General features: G+C 39.9%; 1 protein-coding gene across 2 annotated transcripts in view; it reads left to right on the forward strand.

Moving 5' to 3' along the window:
* Positions 1-515: 515 nt before the first annotated feature.
* LOC127575061 (G-protein coupled receptor family C group 6 member A-like) overlaps positions 516-15,157 on the forward strand; it is a 29,555-nt gene continuing 14,913 nt past the window's right edge. The window contains exons 1-3 of one of the 2 annotated variants that reach the window (XM_052024699.1): positions 516-588; positions 7,050-7,265; positions 13,508-13,811. In XM_052024699.1, the coding sequence (XP_051880659.1) occupies positions 7,075-7,265; positions 13,508-13,811 (495 nt within the window). In that variant the 5' untranslated portion in view covers positions 516-588; positions 7,050-7,074. Of the gene's footprint in view, positions 589-6,879; positions 6,963-7,049; positions 7,266-13,507; positions 13,812-15,157 lie in introns of those variants that run through there. The other variant, XM_052024698.1, reaches the window with a different exon arrangement.

A 15,157-nucleotide genomic window follows, 5' to 3' on the forward strand; every position in this document is an offset into this window, starting at 1 on the left:
ACTTGCACTGCTTTTTCTGAGTAACTGACTGCCTTCTCTGTCCTTGGGCCAATTGGGAGAGAGTATCCAGTCTATGGCAGCCAAATTACAATTCCTCTTCTTGAAATTCTTCACTCCTTTGGAGACTGCCATTTATGGTGATGGGATTTGTGCATGTCAGTCACATAAACAACTAAAGAAACAACTTATTTGTTTTTGCCTTTCATCTAAGTGCTGTTCAAGTTGGATATAGATTTAATCCAACACTCTTTGAGTCACATTTATGTGATTATGTTCAACTGATCTGGAATGAATACGTTTAATTCTGGCCCACAATCACAAAATTATTGATGTGCTCCAGCTACTTTGACTGCCTCCAGGTAGGGAGTGGATTATTTACTTACGGGTAATGTTTCTGAAACAATGACACTGAATAAATGGAATGCTGGTCCCCCAGTTCTGCTAACCCACAAATATCTCAATTAATTTGTTGATGTCATCATGGACATGACAGAGGCCAGCAATCTCTCTATCCTGCAGCAAGCAAGACAATTAATCTGTTTGTTCAGGGATTGCTCCACTGAAATCTCAAAATATAATAGGTAGAAGGTAAGACCGTGTATTGTTTCACATGCAAAATGTACTGAGAAAGCTTTATTTATTACTGAGCATAGAGATGTGCAAAGGTAATTAAATCATCACAACAGCAAAACAAAACTTAACAATATGAAAAAGTGGCTTTGCTATCATTTCACCAAATAGCAAGTGAATGTAAATGAATGAAGAAAGAGATTTCTTTTTAAATTTTAACCTATAAATTCACACATACATCACTATTTTTTGACTTTTAATACATGAATCCCAAGACTTTCTGTTAAAGCACCCTCTTTAAATTTTTTCTATCTGATTCACAAATGGTTAAGATGAGCAAAAGAAGTTAGATGGTTTGCAAATGAAGAAAACACTTTCTTGTTAGGTGAATGGTTTTGGCCTGGATAGCCCTGTCTGGAAGTTGGAGCAAGCAGACTCAATAATATCATTTTAAAAGAAAATTGGATAATGCTTAAAAGGAAAAAAAATACTTGGCAATGGGGACAATAGAGTGGGATTAATTTGAGATTATACAAATTGAAAAAAAATTCTTAATTAGTTTAGCCTGAACAAGATGCAAAAATTATTCACCTGACTGCCATCACGATAACAAAACAAGTTTGGAGAACAAAGATAGCCTGAAATATTTTTTAACTCCCAATATTTGTTTTAATCTGTGGACTACTGAGATTTATCTATTTGTGCCAAGGTGGCCTTGACTACAGAGAGGTGTAATAAATACATTTATTTCTTCAATTATTTTGCATTTGCATGGAGATCTTTTATGTCTTGCAATTGCCTTAGGGTCATAGTCATAGAGCAATACAGCACGGATACAGGCCCTTCGGCCCAACGAGTCCATGGCAACCATGGTGCCTACTCAGCTAGTCCCAATTTCCTGCGTTCAGTCTATTTCCCTCTAAACCCTGCCCCTCCATGTACCTATAGAAGTGCTTCTTAAATGATACTATTGTACCAGCCTCAACCACTTCCTCTGGCAGCTCGTTCCACATACTCAGCACCCTCTGCATGAAAAAGTTGTCCCTCAGGTCCCTTTTACATCTTTCCCCTCTCATTCTAAACCTATGCCCCCTATTTTTGGACTTTCCTACCCTGGAGAAAAGACTGTTGGTATTGGTATTGGTATTGGTTTATTATTGTCACTTGTACCGAGGTACAGTGAAAAGCTTGTCTTACAAACTGATCGTACAGGTCAATTCATTACACAGTGCTCTTACACTGAGTTAGTACAGAGTGCATGGATGTAGTACAGGTAAAAACAATAACAGTACAGAGTAAAGTGTCACAGCTACAGAGAAAGTGCAGTGCAATAAGGTGCAACGTCACAGCAAGGTAGATCGTGAGGTCACAGTCCATCTCATTGTATAAGGGAACTGTTCAATAGTCTTATCACAGTGGGGTAGAAGCTGTCCTTAAGTCTGGTGGTATGTGCTCTCAGGCTCCTGTATCTCCTACCCGATGGAAGAGGAGAGAAGAGAGAATGTCCCCGGTGGGTAGGGTCTTTGATTATACTGGCTGCTTTGCCAAGACAACGAGAGGTAAAGACAGAATCCAAGGAGTGGAGGCTGGTGTCCGTGATGCGCTGGGCCATGTCCACAACTCTCTGCAGCTTCTTGCGGTCCTGGGCAGAGCAGTTGCCATACCAAGCTATGATACCTCCAGATAGGATGCTTTCTATGGTGCATTGGTAAAAGTTAATGAGCATCAAAGGCGACAAACCAAATTTCTTTAACCTCCTGATGAAGTAGAGGCACTGGTGAGCTTTCCTGACCATGGCATCTACGTGATTTGACCAGGACAGGCTGTTGGTGATGTTTACTCCCAGGAACTTGAAGCTTTCAACCCTCTCGACCTCAGCACTATTGATGTAGACAGGTGCATGTACACCGCCCCCTTTCCTGAAGTCAATGACCAGCTCTTTTGTTTTGTTGACATTGAGGGAAAGGCTGTTGTCATGACAACATTCCACTAAGCTCTCTATCTCCTTCCTGTACTCCGACTCATTGCTGTTTGAGATACGGCCTACAACAGTGGTATCATCTGTAAACTTGTAGATGGAGTTAGAACAGAATCTGGCCACACAGTCATGAGTGTATAGGGAGTAGAATAGAGGGCTGAGGACGCAGCCTTGTGGGGCACCAGTGTTGAGAATAATCGTGCTGGAGGTATTGCTGCCTATCCTCACTGATTGCGGTCTGTTGGTTAGACAGTCAAGGATCCAGTTACAGAGGGAGGTGTTGAGTCCTAGGTCTCGTATCAATGCCTCTCATAATTTTAAACATTTCTATAAGGTCATCCCTCATTCTCTTACATTCCAAGAAATAAAGACCTAGCCTGGCCAACCTCTCCCTGTAACTCAAGCCCTCCAGTCCTGGCAACATCCTTATAAATCTTCTCTGCACTCCAGTTTAACCACATCTTTCCTATGACAGGGTGACCAAAACTGTACACAGTACTTCGGGTGCAGCCTCACCAATGACTTATAAAAATGCAACATAATGTCCCAACTCCTATACTCAATGCCCTGACTGATGAAGGCCAGCCTTGTTTTACACCTTGAACAAGGTGGTGAAAGAAAAATGCACTTAAAAATAAATGATCACCACTTGTTAGCTAAAGCCTTGCCAATTTGATTTGAAGCATGTCATTAATTCTTACAACAAACAATCCTATCCCAAGGAGGTAGGAGCTTCATTAAAGTACTGAACCACTCCACAGCTTGGCCTAGTTTCCAGCCTATCCAACCTCCCAACAATGAAGTTACTATGGCGATACACTGGAATGGCTCTTGGACATATTGTAATAGTCTTGACTGAAGTTTACTGCATAACTTTAAACAAGTCTTCTATTAGCTCAAGGTTTAGTGTGAGCAATCAAGGAATAACTTTTATGGCTCACACTGCATACCGTGGCCCGGCGGCACGGTAGCATAGCGGTTAGCACAACACTATTACAGCGCCAGCGATCGGGGTTCAATTCCTGTTGCTGTCTGTAAGGAGCTTATACATTCTCCCGTGTCTGCGTGGGTTTCCACCGGGTGCTCCAGTTTCCTCCCACATCCTAAAGATGTACGGGTAGATTAATTTGGGGTTTAAAATGGGCTGCACGGACTCGTTGGGCCAGAAGGGCCTGTTACCTCGCTATAAATAAAATTTTTTCTAAAAATTAAAAAAAAAGTTTCACCTGGAATCAGTTTGAATTCCACTCCCTTAACTGTGGGTCTGTAATGTCAGGGAGCAAGTGAAGCAGCAAGGAGACCATCTATCAATTGGACTAAAGAATCTGCACACAAAGCAAAAGAGAAACAACACTGGTAAACATGTACCAAATTTACATCATTCATTGAATTTAAACCATTCACTGAATTTAAATCATTTTACAGGAAGCAAAATTAAGTCTCAGAACAAAGGAATGGGGGAAGCTATTTTCCTCTCTCAAAGCTTGTAATTGTATTCAGTGCAGCCACGAATGATCTGTTACCCAATTCCATGTATCTTCCATTATCACATATCCCTTAGAAGTTTTGGTTGACAAAAATCTATCTTAGATCTACATTTAAATACTGATTCACCAATGATTGGTGTTTAATGAAGAAAGCTCCAAATATCTACTACCAATTGAAGGCAAGAGAAATTGTTAATCAATAATTATGGTTTAATAAGCCATTGAAATAATCTATTTCACCTATTCAACAAGATCTAATATTATCTGTCAAGATACTTCCTAAATAGTTGAGACCATCATCACATTATTAATTTCTGAATATTACTTAGGAGAAGGTTATACCTGGAGGAATAATGAATCACTTGCAGCAGCCTCTGGATTTACTCATTCAACTGCTTACGTGCAGACTTTATCAATTGCCAAGATATTTCTTCCACTTTAATAATGGACGTTGATACCCTCAATTTATATTCAATCACACATTTTTGCCATTTTGAACATGATTGGATAAATATGCAAGCATCATGAGGCTGTTAACTACATCCCACTTATTGCTCATTACAAAATCTAACATGGTTACCCTCATTATGGCTTCTTCAACATATTGTTGGAGAAAAACATTGTTGTCCACAACCTGCTCAAGAAATTCGCTGCCTTTCTGGGAAGAGCAAGTCTCTTCATGCCAATCGATTTGAAAGTTAGGACATAGTCACCTGAGAGCAGCTGAAAGGCAGTGTTTCCCTTCAGAACTGACAGGCACAGACAGCAATACTGGGCACCATTTTCTTTACTGATGTCTCAGCTTACTGGTTTTAAAAGCTTTATTGATGTATTAGCAAGACATGCAAATATCATATAACAGTGAGAATGCACTTTGTCCTGCCTTGAGTAACAACTTACCATTTCAAGTTCAGTCATGTGACTGTATAATGAATTGACCTGTACGATCGGTTTGTAAGACAAGCTTTTCACTGTACCTCGGTACAAGTGACAATAATAAACTAATACCAATACCAATACCAATACCAATTTTCATATTAGCAATTCATTTGGATAGTGGTCCAACTCGTGGTTGGCCTAAATGAACATGAGAGTTTCTACACACCACCTTTCACTCCAGTGGCCAGGAATGACCCTCGTCCTCAACCATCTAAGAGCAACATCCACAATTGTGCTAAAAGGCTGATTATAACAATGTCTAATTTTGTAAATACTCCATAAAGAAAGTCTATAAGTGCTTTAAAATGCCTTAGAGGTCAGAGGTACAAAATAAAGGGAAAGGGAATTAAGAGTGATACAAGGAAAAACTTCTTTATGCAGCATGTGATTGAACTGCATCAGCTGCAGTGATGGAAGTGATTCTATTATGGCTTTCAAGACAGAATTAGATAAATACAGTATATAATGAAGAAAAATTTGCAAGTCTATGGAGAAAGGGCTGGAGAATGGAAGTAGGAAGTTGCTCTGGTAGAGAGCAGGCAGAGACATGGCAGGCTGAATGGCCTCTTTCGATGTTGTTATCATTCTATGATTCTTTGAAAGCAGTAAGAACAGATAATTTAAGTTCAAGTAATCAAATTTGAAAGTCAAGAAGGAAACAGGAAATGCAAGAGGAGCCTGAAGTATGTGGAACAGGTTACCAGCATCGGTGACAGAAAGGGAAATATTTGTGAATTTCGAGAAGGAACTGGGCTGATGACTTGTCAATGAATAGAAATTAAAGTTATTAGAAATCCACTTAAGGCTCACTGTGGAAAGACAGACTAAATGAACTAAAGGGCGTAGAAATTTCTCCTCTTGTATGTGACTTAAACACACAATAAGCTGGTTCATACTGGTCCGATAGGACTCTCTGAGTTGCTCTATAGCTAGTCCCACAAGTACACTACATTTTTGTGGCTGCATGCTATTTAAAGATTGCAAGGCCTTGTAGCTTTGACCATTCCACAAGCAATGAGTAGGTCTCAGACAATGAGATAGTAACAAAAAGGAGCAGGAATAGGCTGTCTGGCCCTTCGAGCTTACTCTGCCTGTCTCAACACTGTCCATTGATTCCTTTAATATCCAGAGATCTCTTGCTCACTGCTCTGAATGAGCACAACAGCTAAGGCTCCACAGCCCTCCAGTGCAGACAATTCCAGAGGTTCACCATCTTCTGACTGAAGAAGTTTCTCCTCATCTCAGCCCTAAACGACTTGCCCTTTATTCTAAATCTGTGCTCCTCTAGACTGCTCAATCAGGGGAAACAAGTTCCCGACATCTAGCTTGTCAAGCCCTTTAAGAATTTTATAAGTTTCACGGAAATTTCCTCCCATTCATCTGAACTATAAATGTTGTCCCAGTCTGTTCAACCTCTCCTCATTTTGGCAAACTGGCCATCCCTGGAGCCACTCTAGTGAATTTTCCTCCCTAAACTCCCTCAATGGCAAATATAATCTTTTTTTGGAAAAGGAGATCAGAACTGTACAGAACGAGTTGGACACAAGGAAGTTTGTTACCACTCAGAGGAGCACAAGATGTTGATATATTACACTGCCAATGCCATAGGTCTCAATTTTCACAACATTGCTTTCAGGTTATTGCTTACGTTTCACACACAGAAAATAAAGGCATATAAGCTGAGCCTAGAATCGTTGTTTCACCATTCTAAAATTGCATCAATATTTAATCAAGTGTTCTAATACACAGCAACAGTTAAAAGGCCTGAGAGAGATTACAGGAAGTGTGTGAAAAATATCTCTTCATATGTTAATTAGTCTTGTTGAGACATCCCTTCCCTGAACTTACCTATCAAAGTAAAAGTTGCCCAACGTTTAAAAAACACAGAAAACCCTTCAGTATAACATTGCACAGTCAATAAAGGGTGTGGTTTGATTGTGCCCAAGATCGAAGAAGGCAACTGTTTTAATCGTCTCTTAGACATATTGGTAAGAACACATCACCAAAGGTTACAAGAATGAAAAGTATAATTTCTCACAAGGTTTAATGCTTATTGTATTTTTATTTTTATTTAGTTGCATAAAACGCTGCCAAAGGATCATGTTCACTCTGAAGGCTGCCTGTGCCTGGTGTTGGGTCTTCCTGTGCTTCTCAGTTAAAGCATGCAATGTAGCTGATGATCTTATAGGAGCCAAAAGCCCAGGAGATATCGTCATTGGGGGATTATTTCCAGTCCATCAGCAGGTGAAGAATTTAAATCTCCTTAAACCAGACCCTCTAGAATGCACAGGGTAAGTATTTTGTTGCTCATACTTTTGATTTCTTAGTGCAATAAAGAGTTATTAACAAAACTAGTTTGATCCAGTATGATTTGGAGTTTAGATTTCAATTAGAAGAGGTTTAACATGTTATATAGTAATCTAAGTTGACAAGAAGAATGGTGATGAGGCAAGTTCATCTAATTATTTGATGTCAAAAGAAAACATTTGGCTGCTCAGAGAGGTTTTTGATGAAAACAAAATCAATTTCATTGCCCATTTTTTTTCCACTTTCACAGACATTCCCAAAGTCAGCTTGTATATTGAATATTGGCATCCGTTTGCGGGATGACTGCTCTGGTCTGTGTTATTTTTGCCCTTTTCCTTTGCTGAGAACTGAGGTTAGTGATGAAGGATTGAGGAATGGAGTATTTCTTCCACTCTTTGTGTGGTTGTTATGTAATACATGTGGAAGCCATCATGAGTGGAAGGTGAGATTAGTTTTGGGGTCCACCTCTTCTTCATAAAAACACAATCAATCTGTCACTGGGCTGTTGGCTCATCAATTCATTTACTTATGCCCATAACTGAAATCATTTGATTTTATTTAATCAGGGTTACAAGACAGCACATTTAAATATGAGTTTTTTTTCACATTGTATGACAATGACAAAAGAAGAACATTTAACTAGGGCTTTCTAAAGAATTTGGGGGAAAATTTAATTGTTTTATTTATTACCTGCTACTTTCCTGAAACTGCAATTGATTAACAAAATAAATCTGGAACCCAGTGACACTCCAAAATTAATTGGCCCAAATTGGGATCAGGCAGGTCCTTAGACCAGGTACTCAGCTGTGCTGCCAGTCCCATTACATCTGTGTTTGAATTTTCATTAATTCTATTTCTTGTACTGTCCAGGATTTCTTCACAATACATGTAACACACCTTGGATTTCTATGAGAGAGGATATGAATCTCACAAACACACAATGCCAAGAGTACTAATAAGGTTGCAGACTACATGGTTCAATGATTCAATGACATGCAATCCTAGACTTATCATTTTTGTTAGAGTAACTCAAAAAAAAACATTGTGATGCTTTCTGGTGTGGTTTGCAAAATTTAGAAGCTAACAAATATTAACATTTTTAATTTTTTCTTTTCATAATGCAATTCCCTAACATTAACAGGAAACTATGAAAGCTAACCTGTGTAAAGAGTGTGAAACTATGTGCCAAAATTGTATCTCAAATATGCCAAAGTTTAACTCCTTTCTGAAGAGGTGATGGCACAACTCAGGAGCACTACTCAAGGGCTCTCTGTGATTTTTCCTCTTGTACTCAGAAATGTAAAAGCAAACACAATCTCCAGAAACTAAAGTTTGGTCTTGTGAGCATAGATTTCTGCAATTCTACATGGGGACAAAGGGCTGGAAAATCAGGCTGCGTTTTTGTAGATTTATCTTCACTCTTCTGTTACTGTGGACTTGGCTCCTAAGGAGGCACACAGAATTAATCTGCTTTCTGACAATAAGATATTATGCAGGGTTGAAGATAGCATTGTTGCACTTGTAATTTATTCACCGCAAATGGTACAAGTTCTTTGAGCTCTTCAGATAAGAAATGGAAAATTACAGAAACAATCAAGTTGACTTGTGACGTAGGGATTATTATAAATTAGAACTAATCATAAAATAAAGACATTTTTATCTAATCATCTGAAAAAGGTAGATTTCAGTTGGCTGCAGGAAGCTTGGAATTGGTTTATTATTGTCACTTGTACCGAGGTACAGTGAAAAATTTGTCTTGCATACCGTTCATACAGATCAATTCGTTAACTGTGCATTGATGTAGTACAAAGTAAAACAATACAGAATGCAGAATAAAGTGTCAAAGCTACAGAGAAAGTGCAGTGCAGGTAGGCAGCAAGGTGCAAGGTCATAATGAGGTAGATTGTGAGGTCAAAGGTCCATTTTATCATACTAGGGAATCATTCAATAGTCTTATAGTAGCAGGATAGAAGCTGTCCTTGAGCCTGGTGGTACGTGCTTTCAGACTTTTATATCTTCTGCCTGATGGGAGAGGGGAGAAGAGAGAATGTCTGGGATGGATGGGGTCTTTGATTATGCTGGCTACTTTGCCAAGGCAGCGGGAAGTATAGACAATGGAGGGGAAGCTGGTTTCCGTGATGTGCTGAACTGTATTCACAACTCTCTGAAGTTTCTTGTGGTCCCAGGCAGAGAGGTTGCCATACCAAGCTGTGATGCATCCAGATAGGATGCTTTCTATAGTTTAACCTGGATAAATGTGAGGTGTTGCACCTTGGTGGGACTAATGTCAAGAGGCAGTACACTCTAAAGGGCAAGACCCTTAACAGTGTCAAAGAGCAGAGACACCTTGGGATGCAAATCCATGGCTCACTGAAAACGGCCACACAGGTAGATAGGGTGGTAAAGAAGGCTTATGGAATGCTTGCTTTCATTAATCGAGGTATTGAGTACAGGAGTCAAGAAGTTATGATGCATCTCTATAGAACTCTATAGAACATATGATGCAATACTCCAAATGTAGTGGTCACCTCACTACAGGAAGGATGTTGAGGCTATAGAGAGGGTTCAGAGGAGGTTTACTAGGGTGCTGCCTGGATTAGAGGGCATGTGCTATCAGGAAAGGCTGGACAAACTTGGGCTCTTTTCTCTGGAGTGGCAGAGGCTGAGGGGTGATCTGTTGGAAATGTATAAAATTATGAGGGGCATAGATAGGGTGGACAAGCAATATCTTTTTCTCATTATTGAACAATCCAATACCAGGGGGCATGCATTTAAGGTGGGGGGGGGGTAGGATCAGAACAGACGTCAGGGGCATGTTTTTTACTCAGAGAGTGGTGGATGCCAGGAATGCATTGTCTGGTAAGGTCGTGGAGGCAAATTTATTGGGGGCTTTTAAGAGGGACTTGGATGGGCACATAAATGAGAGGAAAGTGGAGGGATATGGGATTTCTGCAGGTAGAAAGGATTAGCTATGTCGGCACAACATTGTGGGCCAAAGGGCCTGTTCTGTGCTGTAGTGTTCTATGTTCTATGTTCCATAGTGCACCGATAAAAGTTGGTGAGTGTGAAAGGGGACATGCTTGCTTCACTGAGGTAAAAAAAGACAGAAAATACTGGAACCACCAAGCAGGTTGAGCAGCATCTGTGAAAAGAGAAACAGAGTTCATACTTCTGATCCTGATGAATCCTGATGAAGGGTCTTGGCCTGAAATGTCAGCTGTTCATTTCCCTCCATAGGTGCTGCCTGACCTGCTGAGTTCCTCCAGCATTTTGTGTGTTGCTCATACTTCACATCAAAGACACTTCACCAGAACTGAGAAAGAGAGAAAACATTTTAAATTACAGAGAGGGTGGAAGAGGGATGGATAGGATGAAAGAAGTACTTCCATGGTGAGGCTTGGGTTGTCATGGTGATAAACCGTTGATGGAGGCTATTAGACAGAGGGAACACAAACAAAGGGACATGTAAAAGCTGTGAAATGCAGTCTCTAGTAAAGGCCCAGCAGGACAAGCCATGCTAGTGTTTGGTACCAGAAGCGACAGAGGGTATTGATTGAGTCTGCACAAAAGTGGGAGGAGTATTTCCTAAAGAGGTATTAATGTCAATGTTATGTAATCTGTCACATTTTCCATCAATACAACAGTAGCAATACAAAGCAACAAGCATGTCCACTTTCCCACCAGCTATTGGAAAAGAACTTTAAATTGACTCAGTAGGAATGGACTAATTCACTCTAAAACCTAGATACAATTAAACATTTCCCATGAGTTAGCTACTTGCATCTGGCCGAGAGGCAGCTGGACTTTTGAAGCTAAGCTGTACATGCTTTGCAATGGACTTGCAATGGTAAATTGTACTGACTTTGCAACATCCCTCTGACTGGCTTGTTCTGAGGCAGGTAGAAAGACCCAAATAAAATGTTGATTAAGTTGATCTCCAGACAATCATCGGGATCCTCATAGGGCTTGGTGAGCATGTAATGCTCTTCATCTTCCTGGTGCTTTTGAAATCTATTGTGTGCCTTAGTGATCATAGGATCGCAGAAAGGTTACAGCACAGGAGGAGACCACGCCATTCTACACAAGCTCTATGCAAAGGCAATTTGGCTAGTCCCACTTCCCTGCACTCTTCCCATAGCACTGAAAATAGTTTACAGTATTTTCAAGAACTCATCTAGTTCCCTTTTGAATGCCCCAATTGTATCTGAGCCTATTACCTAGCTAGGCAGGATACACTAGACCCTAGCCATTTGCTGCAATTTTTTTTCAAGACTCTTTTGCTTCTTTTGCCAACTACTTTTACATCTTGTTCCCTCCTTCTTGATCCTTCTGCCAATGTGAACAGTTTCTCTCTTCCTCCTCTTCCTAGACCATTCATGATTTTAAAAATCTCTATAATACCTCTTCTCAACCTCCAAGAAGAACGACTGTAGCTGCTCCAGGCCACCATTCCAGTAGTTCTCTCCTGCACACCACTTCTGAAGAACTGGCCACAATGCTGCAATTGCAGCCAAACTAGTTTCTTAGAAAGATTCATAGTGATTTCCCTGCTCTAGTACTCCATCCCTAAATTACACTTAGAGTCATAGAGTAACGCAACACAGAAACAGACCCTTTGGCCCAACTTGACCATGCTGACTAAGATGCCCATCCTAGTTAGTCCCATTTGCCCATGTTTGGTCCATATCCCGAAACATTTCCTATCCATGATCCCAAGGAACTTCTTTAGAAGACATCTCTATGTCTCTATAAAGTCCAGGATCCTAGAGGCATTTTAAACTACTTTCTCAGCTTGCCTTTCCACATTTAACAAGCTGTGCACATACACCTCCAGATCTCCATGTTGTAGACCCCTTTCAAGGTTATGCATTTGTTTATGTTGCCATTACTCATTCTTCCTGCTGAAATGTAATACTTCACATATTTCTGTATTAAATTTCTGTCATGTGTCTGCTCATTTTTCAGGCTATCTGTATCCTTTCACAATCCTCACAGTTTGCTACATTTCCATGTTTCTGTGATCACTGCATGTATGGAAAATTTGCCCTATACACCCAAGTCCAAGTCATGAACCTATCTTAGGAAAATCAATTTTCCTAGCAGAGACACCTGGAGAGTAGCTCTGCATGTTTCCCTGCAGTCCAGAACAACTGTTGATTATCATGTTAAATAATTTAGAAAAACATGGTCCACAAAAAATTAGCATTGACTATCGGTGTGAGTTCCACAGGCTGACATCGTAAGCTTAACCATATTCAGGCGCATCATCAATGACCTTCCCACCATATAAGGCCATAAGTATGGATACTTGCCAAAGCTTGCATAATGTTCAATTCTATTTGCAACTCCTCAGCAAAGAACCAGGTCACACCTGCATGCAGCAAGACCTGGACAATGTTTAGACATGGGTTGATAAGTGACAAGTAATATTCAAGCTACAAATGTAGTAGGCAACGATCATCAACAAGAGAATCCAATTATATTCCCTTGACATTCAATGGCATTGCAATTATCAGGTCCCATATCAAGTCCTCCTAGGATCATCACAGACCAGAATCTCAACTGAACCAGTCACATAAATACAGTGACTACAAGAGCAGGTCAGGGGCTGGGTATCCTGCAATGAGTGGCTTACTAATCTAAATATCAAAGCCTTTCCACCCTCGACACAACACAAGTCAAGAATGTGATGGAGAATGTGCTGGATGAGTGAGTGAGGGGAATGTACAGGTTGTGCTACTCCGATTCACCTGATGCCCTTGGCATTTAGAAGTTATGGATTTGGGAGGTCTGTGAGGTGTATTTAAATGGGCTGCTTTGTTCTAAATGTTGAGGATTTTGAGGGTTGTCAGAACTACACTGATACAACATCCTACTCTGGAAATACATCACCAGTTCTTCTTCATTGGTGCGTCTATTTCCTGGAACTCCTTACCTGATAGCTACCTTTACCAAATAGACTGCAAAGATTCAAAAGGGTGGTTCACCAACACTTTCAAGAACATTTAGGGATGGATAACAAATGCTGGCCTTGCTAGCAAAGCCCACATCCCAAAATTGCATAAATAATACATAAATATGCTTAAAATTTCAATGAACATCATCACATTTTAATTTTGTTCAAATAATTATTTTTGACATTCTAAGTTACCACAGCAAATACCACAGTCAATATGAATTAACCTTTTTAAAGCATTGCGATTAATAATGTATTTTTCTTTTAAAGATTCGATGTCCAGAGTTTTATCTGGGTCCAGGCTATGATACACACCATTGATATGATAAACAACTCTTCACTACTAAATGGTATTAAACTTGGATATGAAATATATGACACATGTTCAGATGCCTCCAAAGCCATAATAGCTGCAATGAAGTTACTTTCCAAGTCAAATTCTACAGGCAATGTTCTGGAAGTTCATTGCAACTACACTGATTACAAGCCAATTGTAAAAGCAGTTGTGGGCGAAGTATATTCGGAGCTGTCAATTCCCACTGCAAGAATATTTAATGTGATGCTCATGCCTCAGGTATGTAAGACATTTAGTAACTATTGTTCTATTTAAAGTGAAATCATTTTAAAAGTTATTCAGCTTCCCTTTTGACTGCTGATCCATAGCTTCCCAATCTCACTGAAGTCAACAGCATGTTGCATCCTGCAGTCGGATCACCTTCACAGGATGTAAGAAGAGTCCCCCTGTGGAGTGAACTCACAGATACAGCCTTTCAAATCTGTCAGTATGTCTAGAATTTGTATGTTTGACAATGGAAATCCCAGAGTTACTGCAGATTAAATGGTTAAACACTGGCAGTTCCATTGAGAACAACTGGCATTAGTCTGTAGGCACCAGCTTAATAATTTATAAAATGGAGGAGTGAGACTTTAAATTATTCCAGTTCTTGAGTACATTATTGACATTCCATTAACATGAATCACAGAGCTGAAGAGGCATATGGGCTCTCAAATACCAGCAGTAAGTTTAATGAACAAATAATTAGTAAATCCAGCAAATTCTTGCAAAGAACAAGGAGACTAAGAGCAAAATAATATAAATTTGTAAGGGAATTCTGGAGATTCACAACTCACTCTCCATCTCTCAGGTAAGTTCATGATTGTAACATTAATAATGGTGTGCATCATCAGCACATCACAGGGGCTGGATTGTGCCAGTTTGTTCCACCACTTGGAATCTCTCCTCATGCTCCACACACGCTGATGCCTCCCCTGACAGGAAGACTTGATAACCATCTGCAACCTTGAGAAGGGCAGTGAGAGCTCAATGGCAACAAGTTCCCATTGAAACCCCACCCAGAAGGCAAAGTTGGGGGTGGACTCTTGGGCCATATCAAAGCTGTAAGGCATTTTGGTAGCTTTTAAATGGATCTGACTTTAGGAGATATTTAAAATTATTACTGCTGAAGAAAATGATTTTAAAAGTAAAATAAATTTAGTTGAAAGACATGAAAACTCTTTGAAACAATTAAATAATCAAGAACATATTTCTTCACCTTCCTGCTCCACAGGGCTAGAATACCCATTGAAATCATTGGTAACTCTGATCATCTGCCAGTTCTGATCTTACAATAGAATTGAATGGCAATTCTTCCAGCTTATTGGTGGGAGAACAGTAAGTTCTGTTGGACTTCAGGTGGAGCTCAGCTGTGGATCAGGATGACTATTCCAATCAGAATCACTGACTCCAGCCAGCAAGAATTACCTTATTATTTCCACAGCAAGATCTGGCCACATGGCCTTTACAGTTTATTTAATTATTTTGTCATCATTGATTATATCACATATTGATCACTAGATGCTGATGTAACTTTTCTCATTCTCGACGAAATCTACTAGCTCTTTACAGTCTGCACACTTTTC

This window comes from Pristis pectinata, chromosome 10 (assembly GCF_009764475.1).
Source record: "Pristis pectinata isolate sPriPec2 chromosome 10, sPriPec2.1.pri, whole genome shotgun sequence".
NCBI classification, from domain to species: Eukaryota; Metazoa; Chordata; class Chondrichthyes; order Rhinopristiformes; family Pristidae; genus Pristis; species Pristis pectinata.